At 43.4% G+C, this 21,221-nt stretch overlaps 1 protein-coding gene across 4 annotated transcripts in view; it reads right to left on the minus strand.

Annotated features, from left to right (window-relative positions):
- PHIP (PHIP subunit of CUL4-Ring ligase complex) overlaps positions 1 to 21,221 on the minus strand; it is a 262,408-nt gene that overhangs the window by 84,419 nt on the left and 156,768 nt on the right. For 2 of the 4 annotated variants that reach the window (XM_073626840.1, XM_073626839.1), the window contains exons 28-30: positions 14,988 to 15,099; positions 12,962 to 13,023; positions 2,552 to 2,602 (exon numbers count right to left, since the gene is read on the minus strand). In XM_073626840.1, the coding sequence (XP_073482941.1) occupies positions 2,552 to 2,602; positions 12,962 to 13,023; positions 14,988 to 15,099 (225 nt within the window). The remainder of the gene's footprint in view (positions 1 to 2,551; positions 2,603 to 12,961; positions 13,024 to 14,987; positions 15,100 to 21,221) is intronic. The other 2 variants (XM_073626842.1, XM_073626841.1) reach the window with 1 other exon arrangement.

The following is a 21,221-nucleotide window of genomic DNA, read 5'->3' on the forward strand; positions in this document are numbered from 1 at the left end:
CCTGTGTTCCTTTAAAGTAAAAGCACCTCCCCCACTACACTGAATCACCAACTAGGCACACGTTTAACCCTTCGATCGTCCTTATTAACCCCTTCCCTGTTAGTGTCATTAGTACAGTGACAGTGCATATTTAAGCACTGATCACTGTAAAAATGTCACTGCTCCCCAAAAAAAGTCTCAAAAGTGTCAGTTCGTCTCCAATTTGTCCGTCACAATATCGCAGTCCTGCTATAAGTCGCTGATCACCGCCATTACTAGTAAAAAAAAAAAAAAAAAATCTATAAAATCCATAAATATATCTTCTAATTTGTAGACGCTATAACTTTGCACAAACCAATCATAATAATCAGATATTTCAAGTGGCATGTGACAGTGACAACACAGGAGATTACTTGGGAGATAGGGACAAAACCACCAAGGTTATACCACCAAGCAAGAGACATGTGGTATGCACAGCCAAACAGTTAACCGGTGCAATTCAATAGCAATCAATGAAGTTGCCATAAAAGTTAGAGTGCAGGAAAAAAAAAAAAAAATACACACAGTGGTCAAGTTTTACCAGTAGGATTTACTAGGAGGATAAAACATCATCATAAGGAAACTAAAAATTTGGCTTGAAAGCAGCAATTTAATACAGCATATCTAAACTCAAAAACAAAAACGTAATATACGGTACTGCAGCTTACCGATCCTAAACCATTTGCCGACCACAATACATACATTGCGGTTTGCAAGTGGTTTATCCGGATTACGTCTGAAGATATTTTTTTTTTGGTTTTTTGAGCCGGCAACTAGATTTCTAATGAAAGCGTTAAGAGTGGCTCAAACTGCTGGAACGCTTTCAGAAGTGGCGGGAAGGTGGACATCCCCTCCCGCCGATAGCTGGTGTCTCTCGGGCTTACCGTTTCTGCCAGTTTGCCCGTGAAATGATCTGACGGTGCCGTTGGCTGGTCACACAGGCGATCAAAGAGTAGATCTCCGCTTTGAGTGCCTCTATGGCCTTGGACGGCCAGAGTGACGTCATGACATCACTTCCGGTCCAGGTTGGAACAAATTTATTTTTATATTATCTTTTGTTTTTAAAAAGGTAACGGAGAGTATGACCCTAGATTTCTCCATAAAGAGTACCTGTTATAATTTCCTTGTAATAGGAATAAAAGGGATTTAAAAAAAACACAAAAAAAAACAAAAACAACCAACAACAGTGTAAAAATGAAAAGTATGCATACATGAGGCGCACGCATATGTAAACGGTATTCGCGCCACACATGAGGTATCGCCGTGAACATTAGAGCGAGAGCAATAATTCTAGCACTAGACCTCCTCTAACGTTAAACGGGTAACCTATAAAGGCGTTTAAAGCGACATTGATGGAGATTTTTAAGCACCATGGTTTGCCGCCATTCCACAAGCGTACGCAATTTTAAAGCATGACATGTTAGGTATCTATTTACTCTGTGTATCATCTTCTTTCATATTTTCCCCAAAAATTAGGGTAAATATTGTGGGTTTTTTTTTTTAAAAATTGTGTTTGCAAAACAGCTGCGCAAATACCAGTGACAGAAAAAATTGTAACGATCATCATTTTATTCCCTAGGGTCTCTGCTAAAAAAAATGTTTAATAATGTTCGGGGGTTACAAGTAATTTTCTAGCAAAAAATACTGATTTAAGCTTGTAAATAAAAAGTGCCAGAAAAAGCCTAGTGTTAAAGTGGTTAAATGTGGTGGCTGCATTAGTTTTTTTGTTTTTTTTTTTTAGGCTTTTTTTCCCTTTTATATTCATTGGTGAACCCGCCAGTAACACACTCCCTGTCTTAAGCTGACAGTACACGCGAAGATACTTATACAAACATTCCGATCAGTACATTGGATGACTTAATAAATGTTGTCCGAAAGTATTTGGAAATTTCATTTGTTTTGGAACGAATGGGTTTACCCGAATGAAAACCACATTCACCATTTGAAATGTGTTCTTTCGAGAAAAACTTTCCATTCTGCTCCTTCGAATTTTCTAATCACTGCATTTGAAAAATAAATACAAAATCTAATTAATATACTAGTGCAATGCCATCTTTAGGGTAGTTCCACCCTATGGAGTAGCAATAGAGCCACCCTTAGGCCCCATTCATATGATCACGTACGTAGCAGGGACAATCATTCCTCCTAAGTGAATTTGACACAAATTCCATGTGTCGAGCGGGGCAACACATTCACTTGAATAGGCTGGCCTATGCATGTTTGTCGCCTGAAAAGAAGCTACTGCTCCTTTTCGGGTGACAAGTTTCACAATATTTGTGAAGGCATAGTTTGCTGCGATTGCTAGTTTCACTAGCAAATTTAGATGGCCTTCACTAACAAATTAGAGCTGAACGTCATCTAACAGTAACAGTTTTTATTTTACCTTTTGTGATACATTTTTGACATAAATAGTTGACCATTACATATACAATCCTGCCAGTGGCAAATGATTTGTCTTAACCCTCTTAATGCCACTTTTGCAGGACAGCTTGGTCTGTTAAAAGGAAGAAAAAAAATAAAGTAACAGACTTACTGGCTGGATCACCGGTAAAACTAGTGCAGACCACATTTAGGGATTGGCAAGCTGTAACATATAAAACGTTTGCCTTTAGGTTTCGATACGGTTTAATGAAATTATAATGAATACATTCAAAAAGTAGGTTAGAATTTCTAAACTTCAATTTCAGGTTCATGATGAAATAACAAAAATAAACAAATCACAGTGCTAGCCTTCTTCCCTTATATTGTACAAATAAAACATTAATAGTTGCAATTTAGACACAGGCTTAAATTTTCAAAATGTATTTTTATATTTAAAGTCCAAACGTAAAGCACTTGTTGCTAAAAAGTCCATAAAACTTGTGCCTAAACAAACAAATCCGTGACTGTGCTCCTGTCATCACTCTGTGGCCGCCCTGTGTTCCCCCACACTCACATGAAATATATGACCCTTAGCTAGCATAAAAGAGTTATTCAAGTGACTGTTTTGCTCCACTTATGGATCTCCCCGATGCTCCAGTGCCCTTCAGCTGGTGTGGACTTATCCCATATACATAGGATTGGCCAAAATCACTAATTTGTGAACTTCGGTACTCAAGGCAGGCATAGACATAAAAGGAAAAAAAAAAAAATCTATCATAGTGTAACCACATTTATTGAATTTAAAACCAAGAAGAATCAATGCGCTCAACTAGTGTGCTTAGTGAAAGATATCTCTACCATTTCTGTTCTGGGGACAACCCAAAATTAGGGATGTTCTTTTTTTTCTTTAAAGTTTGGTGATACCACCTACCTTTTTGGTGCCTGTTGGTGTCCTTTAGCCTTTTTTGTTTTCTATGCTCTTATTTCTCTTTTAAAATTATAGTATGAGTCAGAGTCTTTATATTCCCTGCAATTGTCTCTTGGCTTTTGGAAGTGAGACTTTGATGCTTATGAACATTCTGCATTTACTGTATTACACATACTTCCATTATACTTTGTATTGTCTAAATTTTTTCTTTTGGTGAGATAATGTATTGATGTTGTATGGTTATACTTTTATAAAATAAAGAATTTGAAAAATAAAATAAACATTTTGGTGATAATCATGAACAGACTAATAGAGTGTGGAAATCTCCCCAATGAGGCGGTACCGACAGAATTAAAATCCTGACGGGGTTCTAAGTCCCCCCCCCCACTCTGTTCTCCAAAAAAAAGACTTGTTTTTTTATTAAAAAAAAATATAATAAACCTGTTACACTAACCTGCTATGCGTAATGATTTTGCAGAGAGCAACCTGGATCCTCCTCTTCACCAACACTCCAGGGCCCTCCCTCCTGCCGGTGCCCCCGCAGCAAGCAGCTTTGGGGGCACCCGAGCTGAGCCGCTGCTCTGTGTCCATTCACACATGGAGCTTAGGCTTTGCCCTGCCCCCTCTGTCTCCTGATTGACTCACTGGCTGTGATTGACAGCAGCTGAAGCCAATAGTGCCGCTGCTGTGTCTCAACCAATGAGCAGTGCGAGTCCCAGAGAGGCATCCCTGGATCGAGAGGGGGCTCAGGTGAGTATTGTGGGGGCTGGTGCACACAGGTTTTTTACCTTCATGCATTAAAAAACCTTGTGCCTTTACAACCACTTTAAGGTATTTAAAAAATTCTATTAGAATATTGATGAGTGGAAAAACAAACAAGGAAGGCAAAACATAAGCAGATCAATCTTCAGCTTTAAATAATTTACCCCCAAAGATAACAAAGGCTCTAAAGGGGGTCTCAGGCCTTTCTAAAGCCATGTACACTCGGACCGAATATAATCTGGTTCAACAGAAACTGTCTGACATTCGGCCCGTGTGTACATCAGTCGGTCCTACAAAAGATGGCCAAATGGGCATGCTGGAAAACCAGCATCCGATTGGCATAGGTGGAAGTTAATGACCGCCGCTGGTGTTTGCTGGATCCCTCGGTGACAGCCACAGCTAGTGTGGGCACGATGTGCGTTTCCAGTAATGAGTGAATATATTATATGCACTCCGTCAGTCTCTAAACCCCTGATGACATCCACGTGATGCTTCACGTAGCATGGAGACTCATGGCGCATAACCTGGAAGTGAAGCTCAGTTCATGCCAGCAGCGTCTCCTGAGCCTCTGCGAGTATAGAGCTTACACTGATTATGACAGTGAATGGAGACGCATCACACTAAGTGTTGTATTTGTGTACTTCTCAAGTGCTTTCCTGGTGAGTGTTTCTTTTTGGTAAAATAAACGGAAGGATGTTATGCTATGTGTTGCTTCTAGCTCTGTGAAAACTGAAGAAATCTGCTAAATGAAAAAGAAACTTGATAAAAAGAAAAAGGTTTTGCTTCTCTAAGAGAAGACTTTGTTTCTCCTAGGACGCTAGAAAAAAACTGAGGCAGGCTGGGAGTGGGAGGGGTTATACTGGATGTACATCTTTGACAATGTAGAAACCCCTTAAAAACAGCAGCAGAACCTAATATATCAAGCCATTTTTTTTTTTTTTTAAATAAGATTGCTCTTACTCTGCATGAGCATGCTTAGAAATACACCTCAAAACAGTACGGGGTATCATATGTGAGAGCTCTTCTGGCTTTCTAGTGGCACAAATAATGCATCCGATTTCTTGACTATGCTTCACATTTTCAGAGGTACTAAAGGGACAGGACAGTAGAAACACCTTCAAAAATACACTTTGGAAAGCAGATGCCAAAAAGTATTTGTCTTGAAAAATGGGGAGTCTCATAATATTAAATTTTTTGCCACAAATTCTTTGGTAAATGGAGAGACGAAAAAATTGTTTTTTTATTGCCTAGCTGTATAGAGGGGCCCAGAATTCAAGGAGCATCTTTAAAGGGGTTGTAAAGGAAGAAAGTTTTTTTAGCTTAATGCATTGTATGTGTGCAGCAGCCCCCCTAATACATTGCCTTGCAAAAGTATTCACCTCCCTTGGCATTTTTCATGTTTTGCTGCCTCACAACCTGGAAATAACATGGATTGTTTGAGGATTTGCATCATTTGAAGATTTTTTTTTTTTTTTTTAATTGTGAAGCAACAACAAATAGGACAAAATAACAGAAAAAGTAAATGTGCATAACTATTTACCCCCCTAAAGTCAATACTTTTTAGAGCCACCTTTTGCGGCTATCACAGCTCCAAGACGTTTGGCCAAGTATCTATGCGCTTACCACATCTTACCCCTGGGATTTTTGCCCATTCCTCCTTGCAAAACTGCTCCAGCTCCTTCAAGTTCGATTGCTTGCGCTTCTGAACAGCAATCTCCAAGTCTGACCACAGATTTTCTATTGGATTGAGGTCTGGGCGTCGACTAGGCCATGCCAACACATTTACATGTTTCCCCTTAAACCACTCAAGTGTTGCTTTAGCAGTGTGTTTGGGGTCATTGTCCTGCTGGAAGGTGAACCTCCATCCTAGCCTCAAATCACACAGAGTGGTATAGGTTTTGCTCAAGAAAATCCCTGTATTTAGCACCATCCATCTTTCCCTCAACTCTGACCAGTTTCCCAGTCCCGACTGCCGAAAAACATCCCCACAGCATGATGCTGCTGCCACCACCATGTTTCACTGTGGGGATGATGTTCTTTGGGTGATGTGATGGGTTTGCGCCAGACCTAGCATTTTCTTTGACGGACAAAAAATTCAATTTTAGTCTTATCAGACCAGAGCACCTTCCTCCTAACATTTTGGGAGTCTTCCATGTGCCTTTCGCAAACTCAAGACTTGCCATTTTGTTTTTTTGCTGAAAGTAATGGCTTTCTTCTGGCCACTCTGCCATGAAGCCCTACTCTATGGATCATAGGGCTTATTGTCGTTCTATGTACAGATACTCCAGTCTCTGTTGTGGAACTCTGCTGCCCCTCCAGGGTTACCTTAGGTCTCCGTGCTGCCTCTCTGATTAATGGACATCATTTCACTAATTATGTGACTTCTGAAGGTAATTGGTTGCGCCAGAGCTTTTTATAGGCTTCACAACAATGGGGGTGAATACATACGCACATGCCAATTATTAGTTTTTTATTTCTGAAAAAAAGTTTTATGTATATATTTTTCTAATTTTACGTCATCAACTTAGACTATTTGTGTTCTGATCCATCACATATAATTCAGACTAAAAAAACATTTAACCAAAGGCTGTAATGTAACAAAATAGGTAAAAAGCCAAGGGGGTGAATACTTTTGCAAGGCACTGTACTTACCAGAGCGCCCTCTTTATCCAACATTGAGCCCCTCCCTCTTGTCGAGTGCCTCGGCCGTCCAGGACTCGCCTTTCTGACTGGCTGGGACACAGCAGCATCATTAGCTCCCGCTGCTGTCAGTTAGCCAATCAGGAGAGAGAGAGGGGGTGGGGCCGAACTGCAGCTCTCTGTCTGAGTGGACACACGGAGCTGCGGCTTGGCTCGGGTGCCCCAATAGCAAGGTGCTTGCTGTGGGGCACTCAACAAGAGGGAGGGGCCCCGAGCGATGCAGAGGGACCCAAGAAAAGGAGGATCCAGGCTGCTGTGCAAAACCAACTGCACACAGCAGATAAGTATAACTTTATTTTTAAAGAAAAAAAAAAAAAAAAACAACACGAGACTTTAGAATCACTTTAAGCTTTCAAGAGGTATCAAGTAGCAACCGATTTCCTGAATACCTATCACATTTTCAGATGCTCTGAAATGCCAGGACACAACATGGATATTAAACCCAAAAAGCACACTCTGCCTTGGATCGCTCCGTTGATCTCTGCTGAACCGGCGAATGACAGGCCAGTCTCCACTCACTGTGCAGGGACGGACCTATCAGAGCTCCTCTGTCCTCTATAGCGAGATCGGTATTGAAAACGGACAGCTTGTGCCTTTACATCTGATCCGCTGGGCGGATGGTGAACTTATCGCCATTCATCTGTTTTGAGCAGATCTTGTCGGATCGGATGGCAGGCGGGGGGGAGTCAGTGGACACATCACCGCTGACATCCACCTGCCCATACCATCAATGGGTGGCTCGCTCAGATCTGCCTGAAAAACGGACAGGCAGATCTTTGCAGGCCGATCATGTGAAAGGGCCTTAATGTTTGGGCTGATTAAGTACCTAACACTGTATCATGTGTATAACAAAAACCAAAAAATATTGTATCAAAAACTGTGTACATTAAAAAGGAGAAGTAGGACTAAAGCTCTTCAGGCGCCACTTCTCCTGTGGGTCACACGAGTGCACTTAGTTCTGCACTTCTGTGACCCAAATTCAGGTGTCAGTGGCTAAAGACTGCTGTTTGCTGACATCACTCAGCTGGTCCAGGCTCTGGGAGAATCCTGACTTTAACGTAGCCTCTCAGCATGCCTGAACCAGCTGCTCCTGCCCCCTCCACAGCCTAGCACTCCAGTGAGCGCTGGAGGAGCAAAATCACAGTCACCAGCTCTCTGCTCACTGAAGACTGAGAAATCAGCAGTCTTTGATCACTCAGTTCTTGGTGTAGAGACAGCAGGGGACAGCTGCGGCATTGGATTCATTGCTGCACCCACCTAGGTGAGTATATTGGTTTGTTTGCTAAAATCTGTGTCTTCGGTGTGGTATAACAAATACAACTACAAAAAATAAATCAGAAAGCAAAAGAGCAGGTATCTAAAATATAGCAGTTCAAATGTGTATAAACAATAATGCATTACTTGAAACACTGGAACTATCTGATCAGCAACTGCAAACAAGCTGCGATCAGTAAAATGCGCTAGCTGTGATCAGTAAACTGGAAAAACTGGCACTTGCTATGATCTCCTAACTGGAAACATTGGCACTTGTGATCAGCAACAAAGGCACTTGCTATGATCAGCAAACTGGAAACACTGCCAACTAACATTGATGTGAAACCAGGAAGCATTTGCTGTGATCTCCAAACTGTAAACATTAGCACTTGCTGCGATCTGCAAACACTAGCACTTGCCATGATCAGCAGAACTGGTACTGCCTGTAATCAGGCACTGGCAATGATTAGTGGCACTGTGATTTAGCAGCAACCCTCAGGTCAGCAGCAGTGGAACATTGTCTGCAGATTAGCACTTTAATCTCCCCCTCCCACAACTGCTGTGTGTATGCCCAAGAAGAAAGAAAGAGCTGGCAGCTGTGGTCAGTGTTTACACTTGTGATCGCAATGACTGATCACAACTAATAGAAGGTACAGTACCACGCTCATTGGCACTATACTATTACCTGTGTAACTTTTGCCTGTGATCTGCATTGTCCAATGACAGTGGAATCAAACAGACTGTGGATGTACATAGGAAAAACCCACGATTTTAGGAAGCGCCTCCATCAGCTACTTAAAGTGGTTGTAAACCTCCAACATGAAATCTGAACAAAGCATATCCTTCTATAGTGTATACTTGTCTCAATAAAGAGCATTAAGTGTAATTTCTGTCTGCTGCTTTGTTCCTCTGCTAACAGCATAAATCACTTCTGACAAATTTTTCCGACACCAAGAGAAAAAAAGGTGATGGGAGGGAGCTCCAGACGATTGATACCCTCAGCTCTGTTACTGTGTGCTCTGTGGTGGTGGTGGTGGGGGGGGCCATTTCCCTTTCATCCAATCAGCTCTCCTCACTGAGCTCTGTAGTTTAATCTCTCCATCCCCTTTTTTGTGACAGCCCAGACAAGCTTTATAAACTCTGGACTTTTAACCGACTGTAGAAAAGAGAAGGCTGCAGATAAACAGGTACAACTTATGTAGGATTTGTTTCATCTCTGTGTTACACCCGAGGCCAATCATTTCAATGGGTATATGTAAGAGTTTAAAACCCCTTAAAAGGACAAGTTCACCCTTGTGAACATGTTACACCCAAATTTAGAGTGTAACGTGAAACATGTTCAGCATCTGCCTGCTCTCCCAATACAACCATCATCCCCCGCCCACACAGCCGCATCATTCAGAGTCCTAAGAATTAAACTACAAGTACTGACACAGCCTGTGTGGCTGATGTCTTCTAGTTCTTAATGAACTACCAGAGCGCTGATGAGCGCTCTAGATAATTCACCGATCTTCCCGTCATTCAGTAACTGCCTGCCCGTATCGAAGGTACCGGCAGACCAGTACGCAGACAATATATCCAATTCAAAAAACTTCCACAGGAGAGTTAACTACAGACTACAGCTGCTGCACAAAAGTGCTACAACCTTAAAGCAAAGGAAAATATATAAAACAGCGCTAGCAGCCTATATCAAGCAATATACATTCCAATAAACAGTGCCTAATGTATCAGTGTTAAGAGTAAACAAAAACATAAAATCTAAAAGTGCTCAGGTGCTCCCTCAGGATTTCCTTGATGAAGCCCTGGAGGAGGGGCGAAACCCGTCAACATACTTCCGGTTCGTGTTAACCATTGACGCAAATTTCCGTCTCCGTGGAATGCACGCCATTCAGCGGCGAACTCGGATGATTATTTTACGGATGCCTGTTTTTGCCAGAAATCCTGTAAGTTGCGCATTGAATGCGCTTGATAATTGATGCAAAACGTTATTTCACTATGAGTTCTCTCTCTGTTTACCCATCTATAGAGTGTGGTATATCCTTTCAGTCTTAAAACGTCTCCCTGCAAGATTTTACTGAGGAACCATCCAGCATATCCCCAGATCATTTGATCAATGCCTCAGACTGTGAAGCTGAGGATCCATTTATTTTGGTGAGTGGGGACACCAAAGGGGAAGCAGCTACACAGACAGTTTGCAGGAGTTGGACATTGCATTTAATGCTTTAAAAAAAAAAAATGCAAGTTTTTTTACCTACAAAAATGTGCATTTATTATTTTTAAAGGTGAACTTACCCTTTAACTACAATACCAGTAGTGGGGTGGTTTAAGATAAAGTGAACTTGAAGAATGCATACTTATCCTTTTTACCCCTTTCCTCTGACTTAATCCACCATCCCCCTTCACAGATGCATACTTACCGTATTTATCGGCATATAACACGCACTTTTTCCCCCTTAAAATCAGGGGAAAATCGCAGGTGCGTGTTATACGCCGATCCCCTGCGATCCCGAGCTGTCACAATTTAAAAATCGCCGACCGCGATTTGAAAATGGCGCCGCCGCCAAAATACACAGAGCCGGTCCTCGGCTCTTCCTGGCGGCTCTCGTTCACTTTCGACTCCACTCGTAGTTCCGAGCGGAGCTATCCGAACCTAGGTTCGGATAGCTCCGCTCGGGACTACGAGTGGAGCCGAAAGTGAACGAGAGCCGCCGGGAAGAGCCGAGGACCGGCTCTGTGTATTTCGGCACCGCCATTTTCAAATCGCGGTCGGTGATTTTGAAGCCCAGGATGGCAGGGATAGAGGATCGAAGGCTGCACTGACAAGGCTGCACTGGGGCAAGGCTGCACTGGGGCAAGGCTGCACTGGGGCAAGGCTGCACTGATGGGCTTTTTAATGTAAGTTTTTTCCCTTCAACTTCCCTCCTAAAAGTTTTTGTTTCCTTAAAATTCCCTCCAAAATTGGGGTGCGTGTTATACGCCGATAAATACGGTACTTTGATCTGATGGATGCAACCTTTGCTGTGTGTTTACATGCAGCGTCATAAGTCCCACTTGTCCTGATTGCATGGCTGATTACAGGTCTACAAGAACTCCCAGATCCTTTTCCATCCTCAATAACCCCAGAAGTTCTTCCTCTAGCATGTAACTATTCATATTTTTAGCTTTCAAGTGCATTACTTATTTCAATATTTAACCTCATCTTATATATCCCCGTTGTGAAGTTATTGCCTTACTTAGCTTTGTATCATCAGCAAACACTGAGACTGAACGATTTATTCCAACCTCTATATCATTTATGAACAAGTTAAACAGAATTTATCCCAGAAAAGCCCTGGGATACCCTGTTCACAACTCTAGACCATTTGGAAAATAGGCCATTAATCACCATCTTCTAGATGCGGTTTCTGCAACCAGTTTTCTATCCGGGTACATACAATATCATTCATGCCAAAGGACCTTAATTTGTAAATTAAGCGTTTATGGGGTAATGTATCAAGTGCCTTAGAGAAAATCAGATACACTACATCCACGTGCCTTTCTCTGTCCAAATTACAACTTACCTCCTCATATAATGTCAAAAGGTTGGTCTGGCAAGAATGGTCTTTCATAAATGTTAAAGACAGAAACAAGCGCTACGCTAATCCAAATAAAGTAATAGTGCAAATGCAAAAATAATCAGTGAACAGCTATGTAGTCACACATGAATACAAATAAGAAATTCAATGTAAGAAAGAAATGTGCCAATCAAATAAAAAAAAAAAAAAAAAAAAAAAAAACCAGTCCATGAAGTTATCCCGCTAAGTCCTATAACACAATGGAGTTGATTTACTAAAACTAGCGTGCATAAAATCTGGTGCAGCTCTGCAGAGAAACCAAATCACCTTCAGGTTATTTATGTGAAAACTTAAAGTGTAAAGTTCACCTTTACAGAAAATCTGTAAGGTGAACTTACACTGGACCCCCTTTCCCCATCCCCCAGCGATCTCCCATTCTGACAGATCGTATCGCCGCTGTAACGGCCTGATGATTTGAAATCCCCGCAGCTTTCTCTCCTCTTCGCCCGCAGTGACAGGACGGGCTACGCGGGTTCTCATTGGTCTACGCCACCCATGTGATGGTGCCGACCAATTAGAATACTCCTAAACCTACCTCCTGACAAGGTACATTTTGGAAATTAAGCTGCGGGGGATTTCTAAGCCCCGGACCGGTGAGGTGGTGACCCGATGTGTCAATGAGGGTGATCGCCGCGCTCCAGGTCACTGGAACTGGGGGGGTGAGGAGGGGGTCCTGAGTAAGTTCACCTTACAGATTTTTTCTGTAAAGATGAACTTACCCTTAAAAACCGAGTTCCACCCACATTTTTCACTCCTCACTATGCAGCACTAATGTGCATCCTTAAAATGAACTGGCAATTTATTTTTGTGTTCACTTACCTGATTTATGCCTATATCTAATTTTAAACGTCCTCCTCTAGGGGGCCGCAGCGTCGCGCATCATTAACGGTTTTGCATTGGCTCTTGGGAGATCTTGCTCAGCTTGGCATGGCATCTATGGAAATTCTTGGCCAGCTTGGCATTGCACGGCTCCAGTAACATTTAACATTGGCATGGAAGATCTGTGCCATGCCAAGCTGACCAAAATTGCACCGCACCGCACATACCTTTGCACGAGACATGAGTATTCTAGGGGTATTTTTTATCTTAAAAGTCATATTTTGACCAGAACCCCGCTTCAAGTTAGAAGCTGATCGACTACCATGCACAGCTGCACCAAATACATTGTTTCAGGGGCGCGCACACACACTCTTTTAAGGATTGACATGTGTGGTATCTATTTACTGGGCACGATTTTTTTATGAGGTAATATATTGCATTTGTGTGCACTAAAATAAAACATTGCCTTTACATATTTTTTTGCTTAATTAGAATAAATACAAACCATTGTTGGGTATGAGTTCCATATCCCAAGGGCTCATCTTCTCTGTATCACCATTGTCCCAACTGAAAAATACAATAGCTTGTGTGAAATGAAAACTATAAACCAGACTACACATTCTTATACTGCACCCAGTTAATGCATTCAAAACTGATGTGCAGGGCCAAAAGAGGCCTATGACCTCAAAGCATTTGTTACCCCAACACTTCATATTCCTGATATGTGCCTGCTGTACCATGTACTTGTATGAGAAAGTATCCTGTACTCTTTGTATTGCTTCCTTTATGTGAAATCTCTGGTGTTCCTCCCAGTCCCTCTGCTTTTCTATTAAAAACAGACCATTCTAAGCAGGAGAGCACAGGGTGGTCAGTTCTCTAGCTATGCTGGGAACTCTGCATTCTCCAATGATCATACTTGTCCTGACACACCCCTGCTGCACAGCCATACACTGGGAAGATCAGAATGCTGCTGCTGCCGCCCCCCCCCCCCCCCCCCCCAGCTCTTATACAGCTGAGAACAGAGGGAATGTGATCACTTACTAAAAAGGGGGAGGGGGTATTTGTACGTTTTTTTTATATATATACAAAAAATGGTTTGCCTTTTATCCCTATTTTAAACTGAATGGGTTGTTTTAAAAGGTGATCATTTACAAAAATCAATGGCTTGTCAAAAGCAGATGAACATTGCCCAGGTATATTCAGCCAGATTTGGCCAGTCTACAATATTGTTATACCAGTATGGAGAAACAGTTTACAGTTACAACTTTAAGCACACTCGAAATACTGTGGACAACCTAATGCCCTGTACACACGGTTGGACTTTCCGACGGAAAATGTGCGATCGGAGCTTGTCGGAAATTCCGACCGTGTGTGGGCTCCATCGGACTTTTTCCATCGGAATTTCCGACACACAAAGTTTAAGAGCTGGATATAAAATTTTCCGACAACAAAATCTGATCGTTTCAATTCCGATCGTGTGTAGACAAATCCAACGCACAAAGTGCCATGCATGCTCAGAATAAATTACAAGAGGAAAACTATTGGCCCGTTTATAGTCCTGACGTACGTGTTGTACGTCACCACGTTCTTGACGTTCGGAAATTCCGACATTTTTGTGCGACCGCAGGTATGCAAGACAAGTTTGAACCAACATCCATCGGAAAAAATCCAAAGGAATTTGTTGTCGGAATGTGCAACCGTGTGTACAGGGCATAAGAGTGTCAAGCAGTCCATACACGATACCATTTAAATATTTTTCATTTCGACAGGAGGTTGAACAAAAGAAAAATCACTTGATTTCCCCATCCACGCGCTTGATGTCCTCATCCACACACTTGATGTGGACAGGGGAATCACCCCCATTCAGATATTGTGCTCTGACAGCAGGAAGACTTTTCAGCCATCAGAATACACTGATCAGTACTGCAGGCTATAGCGAGGTTGTGCTGATCTTGCATAAATTTTCCAAGAGGTTGGAAGAGCAACTACTGTACAACCAGACTGCCCTTTTCTGCTGAACAAGCCGAATTTCGATCCATGCATAGCTGGTTTTAGATGATTAGCAGAGGGTAAACCTGGATATACACGTATCAAAATTTGTACGGGTTAGCAGGAACCAGACAAATTTTGGTCTGTGTGAAGCCCTCTCTGTTGAACAAACAGTCCAGCTTGAAAACCAGCATTTTATCAGAGCATGCAGCCAATGGCTGGAGCGCTGACCTGTGTATTCTGACAGGGGAGAGGGGGATATCCCTGCCATCAAAATACAATAGCACAGTGGGAAAGATCCCTGCATCCCCATCCCTTGTGTGGATGCAGGAATCAGAGTTTTTTCATTCAACTGTGTGTATACCCAGCTTAAGACTAAAGCTAATGTAAAACTGATTGATCTATCCACTCAGGAATAGTCTACACTATTTTGTGTACATTAGAACAAGAAATTAAACAAGATTAAATTTTCATATTATTTTGGTAACCCAAACAATGTTGGTAAATGGCAGACAGGCTCAGATAGGTATAAAACTGCTTACCAGACATTGTAGCACTGGAATAAACTGTCTGGGTACTGTGACTGCAGTGGCTCCTGACTTTCTATAGTGCCAAACCACCATGCATCATCAATCACTGACCGAAATCTGTCTCCTGCAAATTAAAAGAGATATACATTTCTTACTGGTATTTTATTAAAATAGAACAGAAAAACCTTTTCTTTCCCCCATTTTGGATAAAGTAGACAATTCCTGTCCTATAAATAAAAACAGGAAAGGAGTAGAAATTCCTCCCTACGTGAGGAAATTTCTTGGTCATCACTGGGGCTACTAGAACTAGTGTCCCAATTGGAAGATTTCTCCTTTATTTCTGTTCTAGTGACAACCCAAAAACCAGGGTTAAATCTACCGGTAACTATTTCCAGGAGTTGCTCAAGATGGCACAAGAGAGTGACTTCGCCTCCAGAAGCAGAAAATACAACAGAAAGGGCAGTCTCAGGCATAATCCTCCAGTATTTTGTCTATGATGAGAACCCTATGATGAAACTACAAGGCAAAAATTACATACAAACACAGACAAACTAGGAATACCTCCTGGTCCTGGACGTTTCACAGAAATAAGAGTTGTCGGTAAGTCTAACATTGGTTTTTCTCCAAGTCATCTGTCCAGAACAGGAGAGGATCAGCGACTATTTACCAAATTGGGAGGGACCAGCACCTGAAGGACCTTTCTCGCAAAAGACTGATCTTGAGCGGAGAGATGAACTACACAACACTGTCTGAAAAAAGTAGATTAGCTCAACCATATCCGTGTTCGACATATCTACTCTGGCGTAGCTCCTTCTCGCTCTGCCCAAAAGGCAGACAAGGCTCTGGTGAAATGTGCCATAGGAAAGAAACAGCAAATTATGTCCAATGCCTGATAAGACTCAACGTCAGGGTGCTTAACCCAGCTAGCCATGAGTCTTTCTGGAAGCTTGACTTTCTACTTTACTACCAAAAAAGGACATGTGTCTTTCTAATGCTCTTTGTTAGCTTTAAATACTTTAAAATGTAAGCTCTCACATTGGATGGTGAAAGGATGAGGACAGAAGGAAGGCAACACGATATCTTGAGAAAGGTGAAAATTAGAGGAAACCTTAAGTCAAGTTAAGGTCTCAACTCCTGTCCTCAGGACCCACTAATAGGCCAGATTTTAAAGAGGTTGAACCTATAGGTAAGCCTAGAATACTGCTTACCTATAGGTACTGTAAATATCTCCTAAACGTGCGCAGTTTAGGAAATATTTACTATGTTTTGTGCCAATGTCATCGGCTCATGAGCTGTGAAAGAACGCCCTCCCCTGCCGTTTCTCCACGAGCAAGTGCCATGACTGGTGGCGCCCAGGAAGAAGGTGGCGTAGGCCATGTTGGTATATCCCGTACTGCCCAGCGCTAAACCTGTAGGCTTTCAAAATTACACATACAAACAGCATCACAGGTGTCAATACAGTATACGTATTGATATACGCTCCCTTTATTGCTAAAATAACTGAAATTCAAGACGTAGCTAGGTGTAGTAAGATGTCCGCTGCCTTCTTCTGAATGCAGGTGTTCTACCAGGTGAGCAAACCTGGTAGCAGTGGACGGATGCACAGCTGTCAAAACGTCACTTCCATTACCTAATCTGACGGGACGCCGATTCTGACAGAACACCCCCATAAGCAATCTGTGTGCTTTTGGGGCAAACATAAAGGTGTACTTCCAAGCAGAGCTGTGCGCATCCTCCTCAAAACATTTAACTGAAGACAAAAGGAGCCATAGGCTCCTGCAGCAGCCTGAATCTCCTGTGAGACCAGAAAGAGCAAAGAGCTGCATCCTGATAAAGCGCCAGATAGAGGGGGGGCACAAGTGGTAAAACATTTTTTACCTTGATGCAGGTAATGCAATAAAGCGGTAGTAAACCACAGTTGTTGGGGGGGGGGATCCCCTGAAAGGCAATGTCATAGTGTACTGGTATGCATCGCATACTAGCACATCATGAGAGACTTGCCTCAGAAACGAAGCCCTGCAGCGCCAACGCTGTCACCGCTGAAAGGGCTGGCCTCTTTCCCTGATCTTCCTTCCGAGTCTTGTGTGTTATTTGTTATCTATTTTGGATACCCCAACTGTTCTCTCATCCCTTGCTGCATGCTTTGCAGCTCTGAAATGCCAAGGATGTCCCTTCCAATTTTTGTTTAAGTGAAATTTCCTCTGCTATCTGCATGAATTTTAACAAGTTTTTCTGACACCAACAGAAAAGCTAAGTTAGACTTACCGGTAACTCCTAAGTTAGACTTACCGGTAACTCCTTTTCTGAGAGTCTTCCAGGACAGCCCATGAGACCTTGGGCTCCTCCTACCAGGACAGGAAACACGTCACCCCTACCAGATAAAAGGGGGGTCCTCCAGGCCCATATCAGTCTTCTCAAGAACCGTAGGACCCTGCAAAACATATGCATAATACACGTAACTTCAGACAATACCGGGTGGGAATCCGGCTGTCCTGGAAGACTCTCAGAAAAGGAGTTACCGGTAAGTCTAACTCAGCTTTTCTCCAAGCATCTTCCAGGACAGCCCATGAGACGATGAACCAGAACTTACTAGTCTAGGGAGGGACAACTGCCTGAAGGACCTTACGACCAAACGCCTGCTCCTGAGCTGATAGGAGATCCAGGCGGCAATGTTTAATGAAGGTCGAGTAACTGGATGAAGTGGCAGCCCTGCAATTTTGTTCCGGTGAGGCACCAGCCCTCTCAGCCCAAGACGTAGACAAGGCTCTAGTTGAGTGCGCAGTAACAAAAGGTGTAGGAACCTCCCTAATTTTGTAAGCTTCCAAGATGGCTTGCTTTATCCATCTAGCCAATGTGGCTTTAGATACACTATTCCCCTTGTGAACTCCAGAAAAGAGGACAAATAAGGCATCAGTTTTCCTAAAGGTCTTGGTGACCTCAAGATAGACTAAGAGAATCCTTCTTACATCTAGAAAACTAAATTTTCTAAGTCGCCCTGTGGCGAACTACAAAAGGTTGGCAATACAATGTCCTGAGATCGGTGGAATGTACTTGCCACCTTGGGCAAAAAACCTGGATCGGTTCGCAAAACAACTCGATCCTCAAAAATCATGAGGAAGGGCTCCCTTACTGATAGGGCCTGCAACTCACTTACCCTACGAGTTGAGGTAACAGCTATAAGGAACACAGTTTTTAATGTAAGTAACTTAACTGACATACTTCCCAGAGGCTCAAACGGAAATTCTACCAGAGTTTGAAGTACTAGGGACAGGTCGGTCCCACGGACAACTTCTCACCACTACTGGTCTGGCCCTAGAGACAGATATGAAAAATCTGGCTATAGTGGGATTTTCCAGGAGAGAAAACTGGAGGAACACACTAATAGCTGCCGCCTGTACCTTTAAGGTACTAACAGAAAGACCTATGTCGACACCCTCTTGGAAAAATTCCAAAAATAGACGGAATATCATGAGTTAATCTTTCATTTTCAGATAACCATGAGTTAAACCTTTTCCAAACTTTGGAATATATGGCTCTAGTAACCGGCTTCCTGCAATTAACTGCAGAGAACCCTTGGGCGCTCAGTATCTTTTCTTAAGATACCAGGCCGTCAAGTTTAAGGAAACCACCTCAGGGTGTGATACTAGACCCTGCAATAATAGGTCTTCCCTTTTCGGAAGACTCTGCGGAGGCTCTGAAACCAGAGACTGTAGCAGGGAAAACCATGGCCTCTTGGGCCAAAATGGGGCAATTAGAATCAGATATGTCTGTTCCAGCAGAAACTTTCGGAGGACTTCTGGAATCAGTCTGATTGGCGGGTAGGCATAACATAGGCCTGGAGGCCACGGGTTTGCCAGAGCATCGATCCCCAGGGCTTGGTCTGCCGGGTTCATGGAAAAGAATATCTCCGTCTTGCGGTTGTTTCGGTTTGCGAACAAATCCGCTACGGGATAACCCCATCTCTTGGTGAGGTCTGCAAAGACTTCGGGATGAAGGGACCAGTTGTCTCGGTCTATCCTGTGACGGCTGAGATAATCTGCCAGGCAATTGTTTGTCCCCTTCAGGTGTACAGCAGAAATAGAAGCTAGATTCCCTTCTGCCCATGAAAGGATCTCCTGGGCAATGGACTGAAGCCTCCGGCTTCTCGTGCCTCCCTGCTTGTTGATATACGCGACTGTCGTTATATTGTCTGACAGAATTTGGAGGTTGTGACCCCTGATCTCCATCTGAAAAGACTGCAGGGCTCTCTGGACTGCAAGCAGCTCTCTTTGATTGGATGAGGCCCTTGCCTCCTCTGGGGACCACTCTCCCTGTGCTACTGCATTGTTGAGGTGGGCCCCCCATCCCCAGGAACTCGCATCCGTGGAAATCCTTCGGGAAATGGAAAGGACCATGGGAGACCTCCTGCTAGGTGCTGACCAGTTCTCCACCACCACAGGCTTCTTTTTATCCTGTCGGGAAGCCGGATCTTTGACTCCAGGGACCTTACGTCCCCGTCCCAGTTTCTTAAAAGAAACATTTGTAACGGACGCTGACGGAGTCTCGCCCATGGTACTGCGGGAAAACATGAGGTCATAAGACCCACTGCCCTCGACACCTGTCTCAGAGAGACCGACTGGTTGGTCTCCAATGCTGACATAGTCTGGAACACCTTGGTAATCTTCTCCTGAGGAAGAAAAACTTTGGATCACTGAGCAAAAATCGTAACCCAGATAAGTTACTTTCTGGGCCGGAATCAAGGATGATTTTTGTTTATCAGCCAGCCTAGGGACTGTAAGAAGTCCTGTACAGCCTGGAGATCCTCCAACAGCCTTTGGTATGATTTCGCCACTATCAGGAGGTCGTCCAAGTAAGGGATAACAGTTATCGCCTTTAACCTTAGTGGAGCCAGCACTTTCCCCAACACCTTCGTAAAGATGCGCGGGGCTGAGGAAAGACCATAAGAGAGGGCTTGAAATTGAAAATGTCGGGTCCCCATACCAGTCTTCACTGCCAATCTCAAAAACTTTTGGAAGGCTGGATGGATAGGGATGTGAAGATAGGCATCCCTTAAGTCCAACGTGGCCATAAAGCAGTTTGGGTATAGTAGGTTTTTGATTGTAAAAACCGTCTCCATACGAAAATGCTTGTATCTGATGGCCTTGTTTAAAGTCCGGAGATTCAGGATAAGTCAAAACTTTCATGCCGGCTTTCTGACCACAAATACATGGGGATAGAATCCCTTGCCCTGCTCCGACTGAGGAACAGGAATCAGGACTTTTTGATCTAATAAGTCTCCGATCTGGAGACCCAGAGCCCTCGCTTTCTCCCGATCTTGTGGAGGAAATGTGACCAACAAACGTTCTGGTGGTTGGTGAACAAACTCCAGCCCGTACTCGTTGGTCACTAGGTCCAGGATGAAGGGGCTCAGGGTGACTGCTGCCCACTGTGGGATGAAGGCCCTCAATCTCCCTCCCACAGGGGAACACAAGTCACTGTGGCTTGGCGGGCTGTTGAGGAGGGTTAAACAGCACTCCCCCTTTGCCTCTGCCTTTGTGCCCAGTCCAATGCTTTTTCGGCCTGCTGTCCTTTTCTCTAGGACTCTGTTGCCTGCTTTGGCCACGAAAAAATGTTCTGGCTGTCGGAACTCTTTTTCTCTGGAAACGCCTTTTTCTTATCAGCCGTGCATTCCAGTGCCTCCTGTAGACCTGGGCCAAATAAATGATCGCCAGTTAAAGGAAGGCCACAAAGGTGCAACTTGGAGGCCGAGTCCCCTGACCAGGTCTTAAGCCAAAGGCTTCTCCTGGCCGAGTTCACTAAAACCGAAGTCCTGGCCGACATTCTTACCGACTCAGCGGAAGAATCTGCCAAAAAAAACCCCACTGCCTGAAATAGGAGAGGAAAAGACTTTAAAATTTGCTCTCTAGAGGTACCTGCTGACAGATGTGACTGAATCTGAGTCAACCAAACCTCCAGATTTCTGGCCACACAAGTGGAAGCCAGAGCTGGTTTCAGGTTTCCAACCGCTGAGTCCCAGGCTCTGTGGAGAAGGATATCCCCCCTCTTGTTCATCGGATCCTTAAGCGTGCCCATATCATCAAACGCTAGGTCCGAGTTTTTTTAAACCTTTGAAAGAGGTGCGTCTAACTTGGGATTCTTATTCCACGGCTGCGCAGTGTCCTCATCAAAAGGAAACCTCCTTTTTAGGTTACTAGAGAAGAATGGTTTTCTCTCAGGATTATCCCATTCCAATTTAATAGTATCAAC

This window comes from Aquarana catesbeiana, linkage group LG04, assembly GCF_042186555.1.
Source record: "Aquarana catesbeiana isolate 2022-GZ linkage group LG04, ASM4218655v1, whole genome shotgun sequence".
NCBI classification, from domain to species: domain Eukaryota; kingdom Metazoa; phylum Chordata; class Amphibia; order Anura; family Ranidae; genus Aquarana; species Aquarana catesbeiana.